General features: G+C 42.6%; 1 protein-coding gene across 1 annotated transcript in view; it reads right to left on the bottom strand.

The window, feature by feature from the left end:
• Nucleotides 1–12,457, bottom strand: part of MGAT5B (alpha-1,6-mannosylglycoprotein 6-beta-N-acetylglucosaminyltransferase B) — a 69,713-nt gene that overhangs the window by 40,678 nt on the left and 16,578 nt on the right. Inside the window, exons 2-3 of the mRNA XM_075277419.1 lie at nucleotides 12,292–12,421; nucleotides 9,881–9,993 (exon numbers count right to left, since the gene is read on the bottom strand). Coding sequence (XP_075133520.1) covers nucleotides 9,881–9,993; nucleotides 12,292–12,359 — 181 coding nt within the window. The 5' untranslated portion in view covers nucleotides 12,360–12,421. The remainder of the gene's footprint in view (nucleotides 1–9,880; nucleotides 9,994–12,291; nucleotides 12,422–12,457) is intronic.

Below are 12,457 nucleotides of genomic sequence, written 5' to 3'. Positions count from 1 at the left end.
TAAATGATTGAACGTGTTGAATTTCAACATGCCCAATCCTTTTTTCTCCAATAATCCAGCAGTGTATAGTATTGGCTTGTTCCTTTCTCCCATTGAAACTGATTCAAGTATGCATATGTATTGGGGGTCAGGTGGCATAGCTGTCCTGTATGGGGAGGACAGGAGGAATAGCTTTAGGTCAAAACAAGGGTTCAGCTGACTTTTGTATGAGATTGGAAGCATATTGAGGTACAGGCCTTAGGCCCTTACAGCAGATCTATTGGGACGCTATATAAAGCAGAGCCATAATATGGGCATTCCAACTCCATACACATGTATGTTTAATTCAACTGAGCATGTCTGTATTCTCATTGAGGGGAAGGAAAAAAGTGATCAGGCATGCTGAAATTCAACATGCCCAATCCTTCTTTACCCTAATATCGTCCGTTAGGGAAGATTCCTACTTATATGATGGTCTGTTATGTGAATGGGCTCCTTAATAGTTGGGTGCATGCGTGAAGAGTTGAGAATGTAAGAAGACAAGACCATGGTTAGTACGGGATCTTTTCCTTGTCAAATTTTGTTAAGCGATGTTGTGTAGAGATTTTCAGGCACCGGCACTTTTCTAAGGAATAGCAATCATGTCTTTGTCGTTTTCTTCTTCTAGAGCCTCAAGGGAGAATTAGCCATGTGACGGTTTGTTTAGGCTTCAGAGACTCATTAAACAGCTATGCGTCTCCATATTTAATGACTGTGTACCGCCTGGTGTACTAATTACTACACGGAAAGTAGCGGCGGTCTACCCACAGCGTACGATCTATAGACATCTGCTGAACTCTATAAAGGCTTTAGGTGAAAGGCTGCGACATCTCTTCTCACCCGGTCCACACCTCATTATCTGCTATTGTTGTGGTGTTACCTACTGCAGTACTTCATCCCAAGGAATCGCACACTTATATCTCGACACTCGATGTACTGGTACTTGTGTACAAGCACATAAAGGGTAATGCAACTTCCCTGAAATAATGAGTCTATAACTGGGTGTTCTATTTCCTGTAAACTACTGTAACTCTAATGGGCAACATCTTTATATCTTTTCTTTGGGTATTTTTCTAAGCCTAAAAAATACATTTGTTTTGAGGAAAACTGGCAGTGGCATCATTGCAATCCATAATACCCATATTTCCAGATGCCACAGAGAATTCCACTAGGAAACAAGAATAGTCCTACCCCCAGCCAACCAGTGTCATGTAGTGCCCAAGGTGCAGTGTCGTAACTAGGAGTAGCAGGGCCCCGTGGCAAACTTTTGACATAGCCCCCCCGATCGACCCCTGCCAAAGACCCTGACTGACCGATCCCCCCACGAAGACCCCGACCGACTGATCCCTCCTGCCCGCGTTCCTGCACGCACTATTATGCCCCATAGTGGCCCCTGTACCCAGTATTATTCCCCATAGTGGCACCTGCACACAGTATAACTGCCCCATAGTGGCCCCTGTACCCAGTATTATTCCCCATAGTGGCACCTGCACACAGTATAACTGCCCCATTGTGGACGCCCATGAACTCTTATTATACTCTGGGGTCTTTTCACACTATTACTTAACTCTCTTTGGCTCTGGCACACTCCCTGCTGATGTCGGCCATCTTCAATGATGTACGGGATGTCACTTGAGCCGGGGCTTGCATTGTGACGCATAAGGATGCAAGCCCCGGCCATGTGACGTTAGGCCTGAAGCCTGCCTGGAGTCAGGAGAGGTAAGTAATACTGTTTTTTATGTTCTATCACCTCCCCTGGGCCTCCGATCATTATACTTGTGGGTCTGAAAAGACCCCTGAGTATAATGATAGTGTTTGTGGGGCCCGTGGCCTTACTTACTGATCCCGGTTCCTGTTCACAGCCATCTCCGCAGAAGGAGAAGCGACGGCGGCCATTAGCAGTAGCGGGGATTGGTAAGTAAATAGGGCTTGTTACCAGCTGGAGTTACTGCAGCAGGTAATCGAATATTAAAACAAAAAAACCCGCAGCGGTAGCAGCTGCCGCTGGGCCCCCTGATGTCCCAGACCCTGTGGCATCTGCTACCACCCCTGCCAAGGTGATAGCATGTATCTGTCATTGCTCAGTGTTAAAGCAAACCTGTTACCATGAAAATTAAATCCAATTTACTGGTTCTGAACTTACTGTGCTTAGGAGTCAAGTGATGGAGTGATTTCATGAGGGACTTCTTTCCCTGCATGAGCATGCATGAAAAGATAGCTGTCAATCACAAAGTAGGACCACCCATTGGACTCCTAAGCACAGAAAGACCAGGGCCTTAAGTAAATGAGATAACATTTCCCATAGACTGTACAACAATAGCTTCAGCTCCTCTTGCTCTAGAACATACTGCCTATAAAATAGACTTCATTTTTCATGTGACACTTTCACTTGAAAGAAGCCCTCCAGTAAAAAATTCCAATTAAAAATAAGTCTGTGCCTGTGTAATGTTATCAAATAACTTATTAACAGCTTTATTTGTGAGTTATGTGCTCCCTTCTGGAGCACTGACCTCTCGGATTCTCTAATGCACACAGTGGTTCCTGTATGCACAGGAGGTGAAACACAAAATACAAGTTGATTAGAGCCTCACACACTCACCTATCTCTGTGCTTCAGTGTCCTATTGTCCCAGGCTTCTATCTGGTCTTGTGGTGCCTCCGGGCTTGTTCTGGCAGAAGTCCCTGCCATATGTGACCACTGAGGCCAGTCACTGGCCTCAAGAAAGGAGCAGGGACATCACAGGTGATGTATTTGAGTATTGTCTCTTGTCCTTTCCTTAGGCCACTGAGGCTGCTAACTTAATTTTGCTGGACAACCCCTTTAAGCCATCACAAGTTAAAAAGTTATGGCTTTTGGAAAGCAAGGAGTGAAAAATGGTTGTGATGAGAAAGGACGACGGATAGACCATCAATTTTTAGAAAAAAGCTTGGTAACTACTCGGCGCCTAACACTGGGGCCAAACATCTCCGGTTCCTTGGGAATATGACCACTTGTGAGGGTGCTATTGATACCTAAGGTACGTCATCCCTGCCGTGGACCACAAAATATCTTAAAGTGAGCGGCTACACCTCTAAACGGACATGACACATAAGGGAACAAAGTGATTTTCTCTTTCTGAAGACCCATTCATTTGAATAATCCATAAGCGCTTGCACTTACTAGTAAATTCTGTTGCTCATATGTAAAGTGACACAGTGACAGAGGACAGCGGGGATATTCGGGACACAGAACCCATTCTTCGTCTGCAGGGTGACACAGTGACACAGCTAGTGCTCATGCATTAAACATGGATCTGTATGTATAATTATTACTCTCGGCTTGGATTGCGCTGCAGGTTTTCCTGCGCTTTCCTCAACGCTCCGGGTCCCCAGGGGCTTTGTCGTTCCTCATGAGTTGGGGGAGGGAGAAATTGCTGGAGGGGTTTATGAAGTTGTCTTTGATTCCAATTCTCAACAGCTCCCTGAAGAATTTAAGCTGCTGTGGCAATATCCCCTTCCCCGCAGCCCGAAGATTTCATTAGCTAAGCAGCGGAGTATGAGAATGGAAATCTGTGCACAGTAAAGCGGCGACACTACATGGGCATTTGGACGTGCGCTTTGATTTGCCATTGTGTGCAATGACTATGGGTATTATGCCAGTATTTTATGCCTCGCTCTATCTGAGGTAAGAATATGTAATCTAAGAATATAGATGTATATTATGTTATATCTAGAGGCATAGCTTACAGCTCATGGGTCTCACTGGAAAATCGGTACAGTCAATGGCTATTTATAGCATTGCTGTCCTCTTATGTGACTTAGGACCCCTCAGGCTGCAACCAGTGCACTCCCTATAGATATGTCACTGTGTATACATAAGGTTGTCTTAGATTTATACATATCAGACAATGGCACTTGCTTAGTACAGATGACGGGTAGCAGTGATGTTCAATGGCGGTACACATTAAACGCTTCCCTGTAATCCAGACATAGGTTATAGACACTGTTCACTGATGACTACGACTATGCCCATTATTATGAATATCATACCTTCCAACATATATGCACACCAAGTGGTTTACACTACTGGGTCAATGGAAGTGATAGCCAAGAGTACATGTCCTTTGTAATGGTGGTAGAACTATGACGCACAGTATTGGAATGGCCAACAGTGAACCAGAGGCTCTTCCTACTGGCGCCAGCCCTAACACAATAATGGTTTACCCAGTTCTGAACAGTACCATGGTCAATTTCTTAGGATTTGTTGTAGCGTAGGCCCCCAGAATCATTTTATCTGAAGGCCCCAGGGATCTTCAGCCCAACACTGGTATGGCACCATTGCTGAAGAATAATGGATCATCCATATAGTCTTTGAAAACTCTTTAAGACCGGGGCCCCACGGGACGGAAACGCCGCGATTTACAGTAATGGCAAAGTGGATGGGTGCCCACTGTGCAGTAAAAACTGCTATGGGGACACACCGCTATTTCCAAAACCAGTGCGTTTTTGGAAATCACAGCATGTCAATTATACCTATGGAAATGCCGGCGGTTACCCAATAAGTAGAATTGGAACAGAAAGTCCACAGAGGAAAGCTCTGCAAACTTTCTGTCTAACACACTGTGAGAAGAACTGTGATGAGTTGCCGCTGTGGGTTTTTACTGCAGCGCTTTTTGGCTGTGGGACGTCCTGTGGGGCCTTAGCCTAAGGCCACGTGTTGCAAAACTATAAAATGCTGCAAAAAAAAAATGCAGCACGACAAATGAACGTTTGCTTTTAACTGAATTTTTTTGCTTCGTTTTTCACCTTCCCCACCCCATATAAGTCTATGGGGAAAACACAGCATTTCTATTGTTTTTTTTGTTTTGTTTTGTTTTTTTATTGAAATGTGCTAGTTTTTGAAAACACAGCTTTTTTTCCCCACACTATGCGGATGTATTACACAAAATCTCATTCAATTTGCTGGTGTTGTAAAATACACTGCTTTTTTATTTTTTAATTTTGCTTTTCCACAACACACAGCCTCAGCCTATGGGTAAGGTCCCACATAGCGGAAAAAAAAGCGTAGGAAATGCATCACGTTTTTTTTACTGCAGCGATTTTCCTCTGCAGACTTTTTGCTTCCATTATGCCTATAGGGAAATTTCCAGCTTTTCCATAGGTCTAATTGCCATGCTGTGATTTCCATGTTGCAGGTATTTTTCTGCACTGTGTATGGGATTTGATAGAACCCCATCCACTTTGCAGAGACTGTAAACTGCTGCTGTTTTTGCGTTTAACCCCCGGCCTTAAGGGTTTATCGAGAGAGTTCTTTTCACTTGCTTCCTGTCCTGGTGCCTTGTTCACCCAAACCTACAACCAACACGCGAGTCAATCCGCCTCCTCCATCTTCTCTGTGTTCACAGGTTTTACCTGTACTATGGGAACTGGTAGATAAAGTAGGTAAATATATTCCCAGATAACCCCTTTAAGCAATGCTGAATTCTGCTTTGTGCCGCTGGTTGGATAATAACCTATTTTCTGCTCCATTCAAGGTACTGAACACATTTCTACATTTTTATCAGCTGTTGTCTGTCACCTAAAACTGACATTTGCAACTCTGTAAGAAAAATTGAGAAGGTTTGCAAGAAAGAGTCCAGGAGGGCAACGGTATTAATAAAAGTTAGTGCAAATGAATGCAGCCCTGAGGTTATTGGTACAAGTTTACTAGCACGGATGGGAAGGAAATATGTAAGGAAGCCGACAGCATCTCAGGGGGTTCTGATTCAGCAAGACCTGCTCTTTGGATCAAGGGCTGTTTGCCCTGTTCGGATACATCCTCCGGCTATTTGTACAGTGACTGCTGGCCTGGACAGAACAACATATGGTACTGTCATAAAAATGGAAATGATGGAGATTTCTTCTACTTTCTGCGCTGCAAGTAATATCCACATTACCATAATTCCTATGTGCTGTACGCTTTCAGGTCTATGGTGTTTAAAGCAGATCTGTCACCCCTCCTGACATTTCTGATATACACTAGCGCCGAGTTCTCTGTTGTTTGGCTCCGTCGGGTGTCCACCAAAACTTAAAAAGCTCCTCCGTGTGATGTTTGGCGGTCTCTGCAACATAGTCTCCAATGGAGGAATAATAAAGGAACTACAAAGCACAGAGTCACTGGAAAAGATGCTCCACAATATTTATTTCATGGACAATATGAGTGTTTACTAAAACACATAGACATGTCGGGAGAGGTGAAATTCCTCTTAATGGGCCATTCATACGGAGTAACGCCGGGCGTGTATCACAGCCGTACACGCCGGCGTTACGGCAGACTGCCAAACACTTCCCATTCTCTTCAATGGGAGCGCTCGTAAACGCCACTGTTACGAGCGCTCCCATTGAAGTGAATGGGAAGTGTTCGGCAGTCTGCCGTAACGCCGGTGTGTACGGCTGTGATACACGCCCGGTGTTACTCCTTGTGAATGCCCCCCAAGGGATAACATTAGGGGGTTGTGAAATGGACATACTCTGTAAAATCCATTATTCTGGCCTAACAACCTCTGTATAGTAACTTTAATTCTGGGTGAGAAGTCTGAAGCTGGTTTGTAGGCAAAGGCATAACCTCTAGTTCCTGGATACCAACCTAGAATTTATAAGGGGACCCCTACCTACCCTGTTCTATTTAATGGGGCCCCTACATGCCCTGTGCCATTTAGAATAATAGTATATTTTAAGTGACAAAGGGACCTTTGGGCAGTGGCGTAACTAAAGTCTTGTGGGCCCTGGTGCAATCTTTTGTCCGGGGCCCTACCTCATCCCTACAGTGAATTCTTAATAGTGATGGTTACGGGTATTAAGGAGTTTAATCCACCTTAGTGTGGTTAGGGGAATCTGTGCGACTCCTTGGCTTATGGGCGAGATGGAAGTTGCAATCTCAGTACTGATGCCAGTGCTTATGGGCCCCCTAAGGCTCCTGGGCCCCAGTGTGACGTCACCCTTTGCACCCACTCAAGTTATGCAACTGATTTTGGGGCCCTCGGGGTCCATATCCCAGTACCGACAGCTACCGCTGCCATCCCTATAGCTATATACCTGTCTGTAGGGGTTTGGGTGTTTTGTACAGCTTTGCTGTTCCCATGTTAGGGAAATAGTAGCCCAGGGGCACAGCTAGGGGGGGGCAAAGGGGCAAGTACTGGTTGGAATACCAACAAACCATTATTTTATACCTTAACTAATGCATTTTGATACAGTCTTGGGCAACAAAGACAGGATAAGTGTCTGATCATTGGGAATACTTTCACTGAGACCTCAACAATCATAAGAGTAGAGACTCGAGACCTGTGTGTGAATGCAACTGTGGTACACAAGCATGGCCACTACTCCATTGACTTCCATGGAACTGATGCAGTAGTATTCAGTTATCAACATCATAGAAGTAAATGGTTATACAACATATGACCACTCTATTCACAGGGGGCTTGGAGACCCCTAACCCAATGGTAAGACCGCCAAGGCTCAGATGCTTCTCCTCTATCATGTGGATGAGGGATAAGTGAAGGAAAGCATTGCTCTCGATAGACATCCCCACAAGCGCACCAATCAATGTCATCCTCAAACCTTCTTGCGGTGAGATTTTTCTGTTAATCTCTTCCCGTTGTCACAGTCTCACATTTCAGTGTACATCCCCTTCTGTGTATTCCGGCCACGTACTTCCTGACATTTTAGAATATTCACCAGAGAGATTTTGGCTCTGACTTGTATCTATCCTTGTCATCGGTGACACCTTCTCCCAGATCCTCTGTGCACTGTGTGTCCCGTCACCTAAATATTCCTCAGCCCCTCCATTACCACCTGACTCCCCCCCCCTCCCCCATAGGCCTGGCTTTATTCCTCCCCGTCCTTTGTTATTATATACGTCCGATGCTTTGTCTGCACACGTAGATTTCCAGCCACTTTTTGCAGACTGAAAATTGCAGTAATTTGGCTGCTCGATTCTTCCAACAAAAACTAACTTTCAGATATTTGCCCTAACATTAAAATCATATATACACAGCAACAACAATTTTACACCAGCAACATCCTGGTGGGATCGACAAGGCAATTTCATGCTCACAAATTTTTATGATTACTTTTTATGACACATCCAGAAAAATAGTTTTGCTGGTTCAGTTTCTTTATAGCATTGTTAATGGCGAGGTACATATAGTAAATATTCTCAGTGATCGATACAGGCCAATACACAGTACACACATAGGAAACATGGTATACACATACATGAACACATATAGTAATAATATCACACACAACAGACATAGTACACACAGGAAACATGGTATACACCTACAGGAATGCATATAGTAATCATATCACATACACAACAGACATAGTACACAGGAAACATGGTATACACATACATGAATACATATAGTAATAATATCACACACACAACAGACGTAGTACACACAAAGGAAACATGGTATACACATACATGAATATATATAGTAATCATATCACACACAACAGACATAGCACACAGGAAACATGGTATACACATACATGAATATATATAGTAATCATATCACACACAACAGACATAGCACACAGGAAACATGGTATACACCTACATGAATACATATAGTAATAATATCACATGGACAACAGACATAGTACACAGGAAACATGGTATACACATACATGAATACATATAGTAATAATATCACATGGACAACAGACATAGCACACAGGAAACATGGTATACACCTACATGAATACATATAGTAATAATATCACATGGACAACAGACATAGCACACAGGAAACATGGTATACACCTACATGAATACATATAGTAATAATATCACACACACAACAAACACAGTACACAGGAAACATATTATACACATAAATGAATACGTTTAGTAATCATATCACACACACACACACACACACACACACACACACACAACAGACATAGTACACACAAAGGAAACATGGTGTACACATAATGAATACATTTAGTAACAATATCACATGGACAACAAACACAGTACACACATAGGAACATATACCATATAAATACATTTAGTAAACATATTACACATACAGTACACACACAGCAGCATATTATACACACACTTGTAAATGCAATTAGTAAACATATTACACATACAGTACACACACAGCAGCATATTATACACACTTTTGTAAATGCAATTAGTAAACATATTACACATGCAATATACATATAGGGACATATTATACAGTATACATTTATTAAACATATCACATGTACAAAAAAAAACACAGCATACACATAGGAGCATATTATACACACAGACATTCATACATTTATTAAACATATCACACATGCAGTACACACACAAGAAACACATTATACACATACATGAATACAACTAGTAAACATACATTCAGTACACACAGGAGCATATTATACACACACATACATACATGTTAGTAAATATATTACACATACAAAAAATAAAGTACACACAAAGTACATACACAGACATGAAACATATTATACAGACACATACATGCATTTAGTAAATATATTACACATACATCAACTACAGTACATACACAAGAAAAATATTATACAAACATATATACACATGTAGTAAACATGTTATCCATACAGCAAACACAGCACACACACCAAGTAAACATATTTTGCTCTCACAAACATACAATCAGTTAAAATGTTACACAGCACATACACAGTACGTACGCACATACAGTTAACATATTATACACACACATACATTTAATAAACTTATTACACACACTGCAAACACAGTACATACAATAAACATATTATACTACAGCCATTCCCTTCAGCCATTCTAACCATGACTAGCTGCGGCTCTGTTGCCAAGGACTAACCTTCCGTCCTGATGGTGAATGGAGAGTCTGCGAGCCGCTTGGCTGAAAACTGTCCACCGAGTGATGTCATCAGGAAGCAAAGTGTGAAGAATCCGATCCCCAGGACGAAAATCCTACAGGTGAGGAATGAGAGAGAATTTATGAAAAATATGGCATTTACCAAAATAGCCATCTTATATTTAGCAGGTGATGGCTGCCATCTGTATCCTATGCCCAATTTACTTAATTGGCTTTAATTGCCTATGTCTAGTGTTGCCTAACGAAGAAGCAGACATTAGCCGCTAAATATAGGCAAACTATGACTATAATACTACGGCAGAGGGAATGTATCCAACAACTAGTCACATTTTGGCGCATGCTATATCTGTACGATATGTGACTTTTCCTCTTCTTGCTAATTTAGAAAAGTTACCTAATATGCAGGCGGGGATAATCGGATAGGGGAGTGGCTTAAGTCTGAGAAATTTACTAAAATTTACACCAAAAATTGGTATATTGTATAGCTTAGAAGTGTTCATAGATTTCAGCTACTGTCACACAGAAACCCAATAATGCGCCAAAATTATTAAGAGGCGTTTGCAAATTTTACACCAGTATACAACCACAACTTAAATAGAATGTACTGTTAAAAATCAGTGGCGGATGCAGGCTTTGCGGGGCCCTGGGAAATTGACTTTGGCTGTGCCCTACTTACCGGGGGAATACCCCCCAGGGGAACGGGAGGTCAGGAGTTTTTGAAAAAATTTGCCCTAAAAATGCATTTTTGAGGCGTTTTTTAAATTAGTTCCTGTGTCTGCACCACACATGTGACTTAGTTTCCTGCTCTCAGATAGAGGAGTGGGAAATCAGTGAGATATGTAAAGGCTGGGGAACTGGTCTCACCATCTATTTATAGAGCTGTATGTCTGATGCCTAGCTGCATCGGGAGTGCGCACGCAAGGCCAGCAGCATAGAAGCGATGTCATCTCGTCGCTGGCTTTGCATATGAAACCCCACCCACCAATTGACGTAAGAAAACCAGGAAGAAAGAAGAGTTTACAGCAGCGAAGACTGGTGAGTAAGGGACATGGGAATACCCCTTTAAGGGCCTCGTGCTTCTAACCGACCGACCTGACCTGCGTTTTGTTAGGTCCGGGTCGCGCCATCGGGCCACTCTTGGCGCGGGGCCCCGGGCAGTTGCCCGGCTCGCCCGGACCTGGATCCACCCCTGTTAAAAATATTCATTCTAAAAGTTTTTAAACTGCTTTGGTTTTGGTAGAAAATACTCCAGTTTTTACACTGGTTACTAAAGTTTACATAATAAGCAGATATCTCCTGCTCGGTATAGATCATTTGTTGGCTTTTCTGTATAAACTGAGTCACAATGAGCAGAGTCTTCTCATTATCATTAGAGGCTGGCCCTGCATAAGGCAGAATAGTAATACAAGTCTATCAAAACTTTTCTGACCATTATAAAGATTTAATACCATTTTGGCAAATTGTGGCTGAGACAAGAATAACTGGCGGCAAGTCCTGAACAGCAGGGTGGGACTTATGGAAATATTGAGCAACCCTGTTCAACACTGTTCCATAGAGGTGAATGGGAGCTACGTTAACTGTTTCGTACAAGTGAGGTATGCAACCATAGGGCCCATAAACGGAGTACAGCAGCCTCACTCACCAGCTATTCTTGTCTCAGCACAGAAAACTAACTGATCCCGAAATCTTTCTTTTTCTTCTTATTTGCTATGACTCCTAGTATCTTTCCCTATCTGCTTGTATATGTTCTTTCTTGTAATATATTACTGTATTATCCATGATGCTGTAACCCACTGAATTTCCCCTGGTGGGACTATTCAAGAATTATCTTATCTTAATTTGTCAAGGTGGGGCTAACCCTTTAAAATAGGTTTCAAGGACTATGATACTGAGATTCACTTCTTCTCAGGCCAATGATGTAGTGCCCATTAGTTACATGGTCATGCTTCAGCTCAGTCCAATTCAACTTAAACTGGGCTGAGATGCAATACCGTGCACAACCACTAAACAACATATGGCACTGTGCTTGGCAAGCAGTGAAGAGGTCACCGCCATCAATGCCATGGTACCACATACTTCCTTTCCTTCATTACAGTTGCCATAAAACACATACCCAGCTGCACTGTATATACAGACTATACAAGAATTCAGCGTCTATCTTCAGTATGGCCGCCCCATTTGTTAAATGAGGATCAAATGGCCCATGTAATACAAGTGCATTGCACTCTGACTAGTAGTGGGAACCTAATAAAACACCCCCTCCCCTAACTGGGCATGTAGACAATATGGACAGAGATTATTCTATAGGGACAAGCCCTTTAATGTATCCTGACAAGATATAAGTCTTGTGTTGGGCTTTCCCTTTGAGCCACAAATACAAATGTCAAACTTACCGGAACGGTCTGAGTGTAAGAAAACATCTTCGCACCAAAACCTTCCCATCGGAGTTGACAGACAGCATCCTTGTACCAAATGTCAGTCCACTAGTAAAGTCACGTATCCTGGGTCGTCCAGTGCTCCACCCTGCAAACAAATACATCACATTATAGCATTCTTATC

Source organism: Leptodactylus fuscus, chromosome 6, assembly GCF_031893055.1.
Source record: "Leptodactylus fuscus isolate aLepFus1 chromosome 6, aLepFus1.hap2, whole genome shotgun sequence".
Taxonomy (NCBI): Eukaryota; Metazoa; Chordata; class Amphibia; order Anura; family Leptodactylidae; genus Leptodactylus; species Leptodactylus fuscus.
This window is presented reverse-complemented; position numbering and strand designations above follow the sequence as displayed.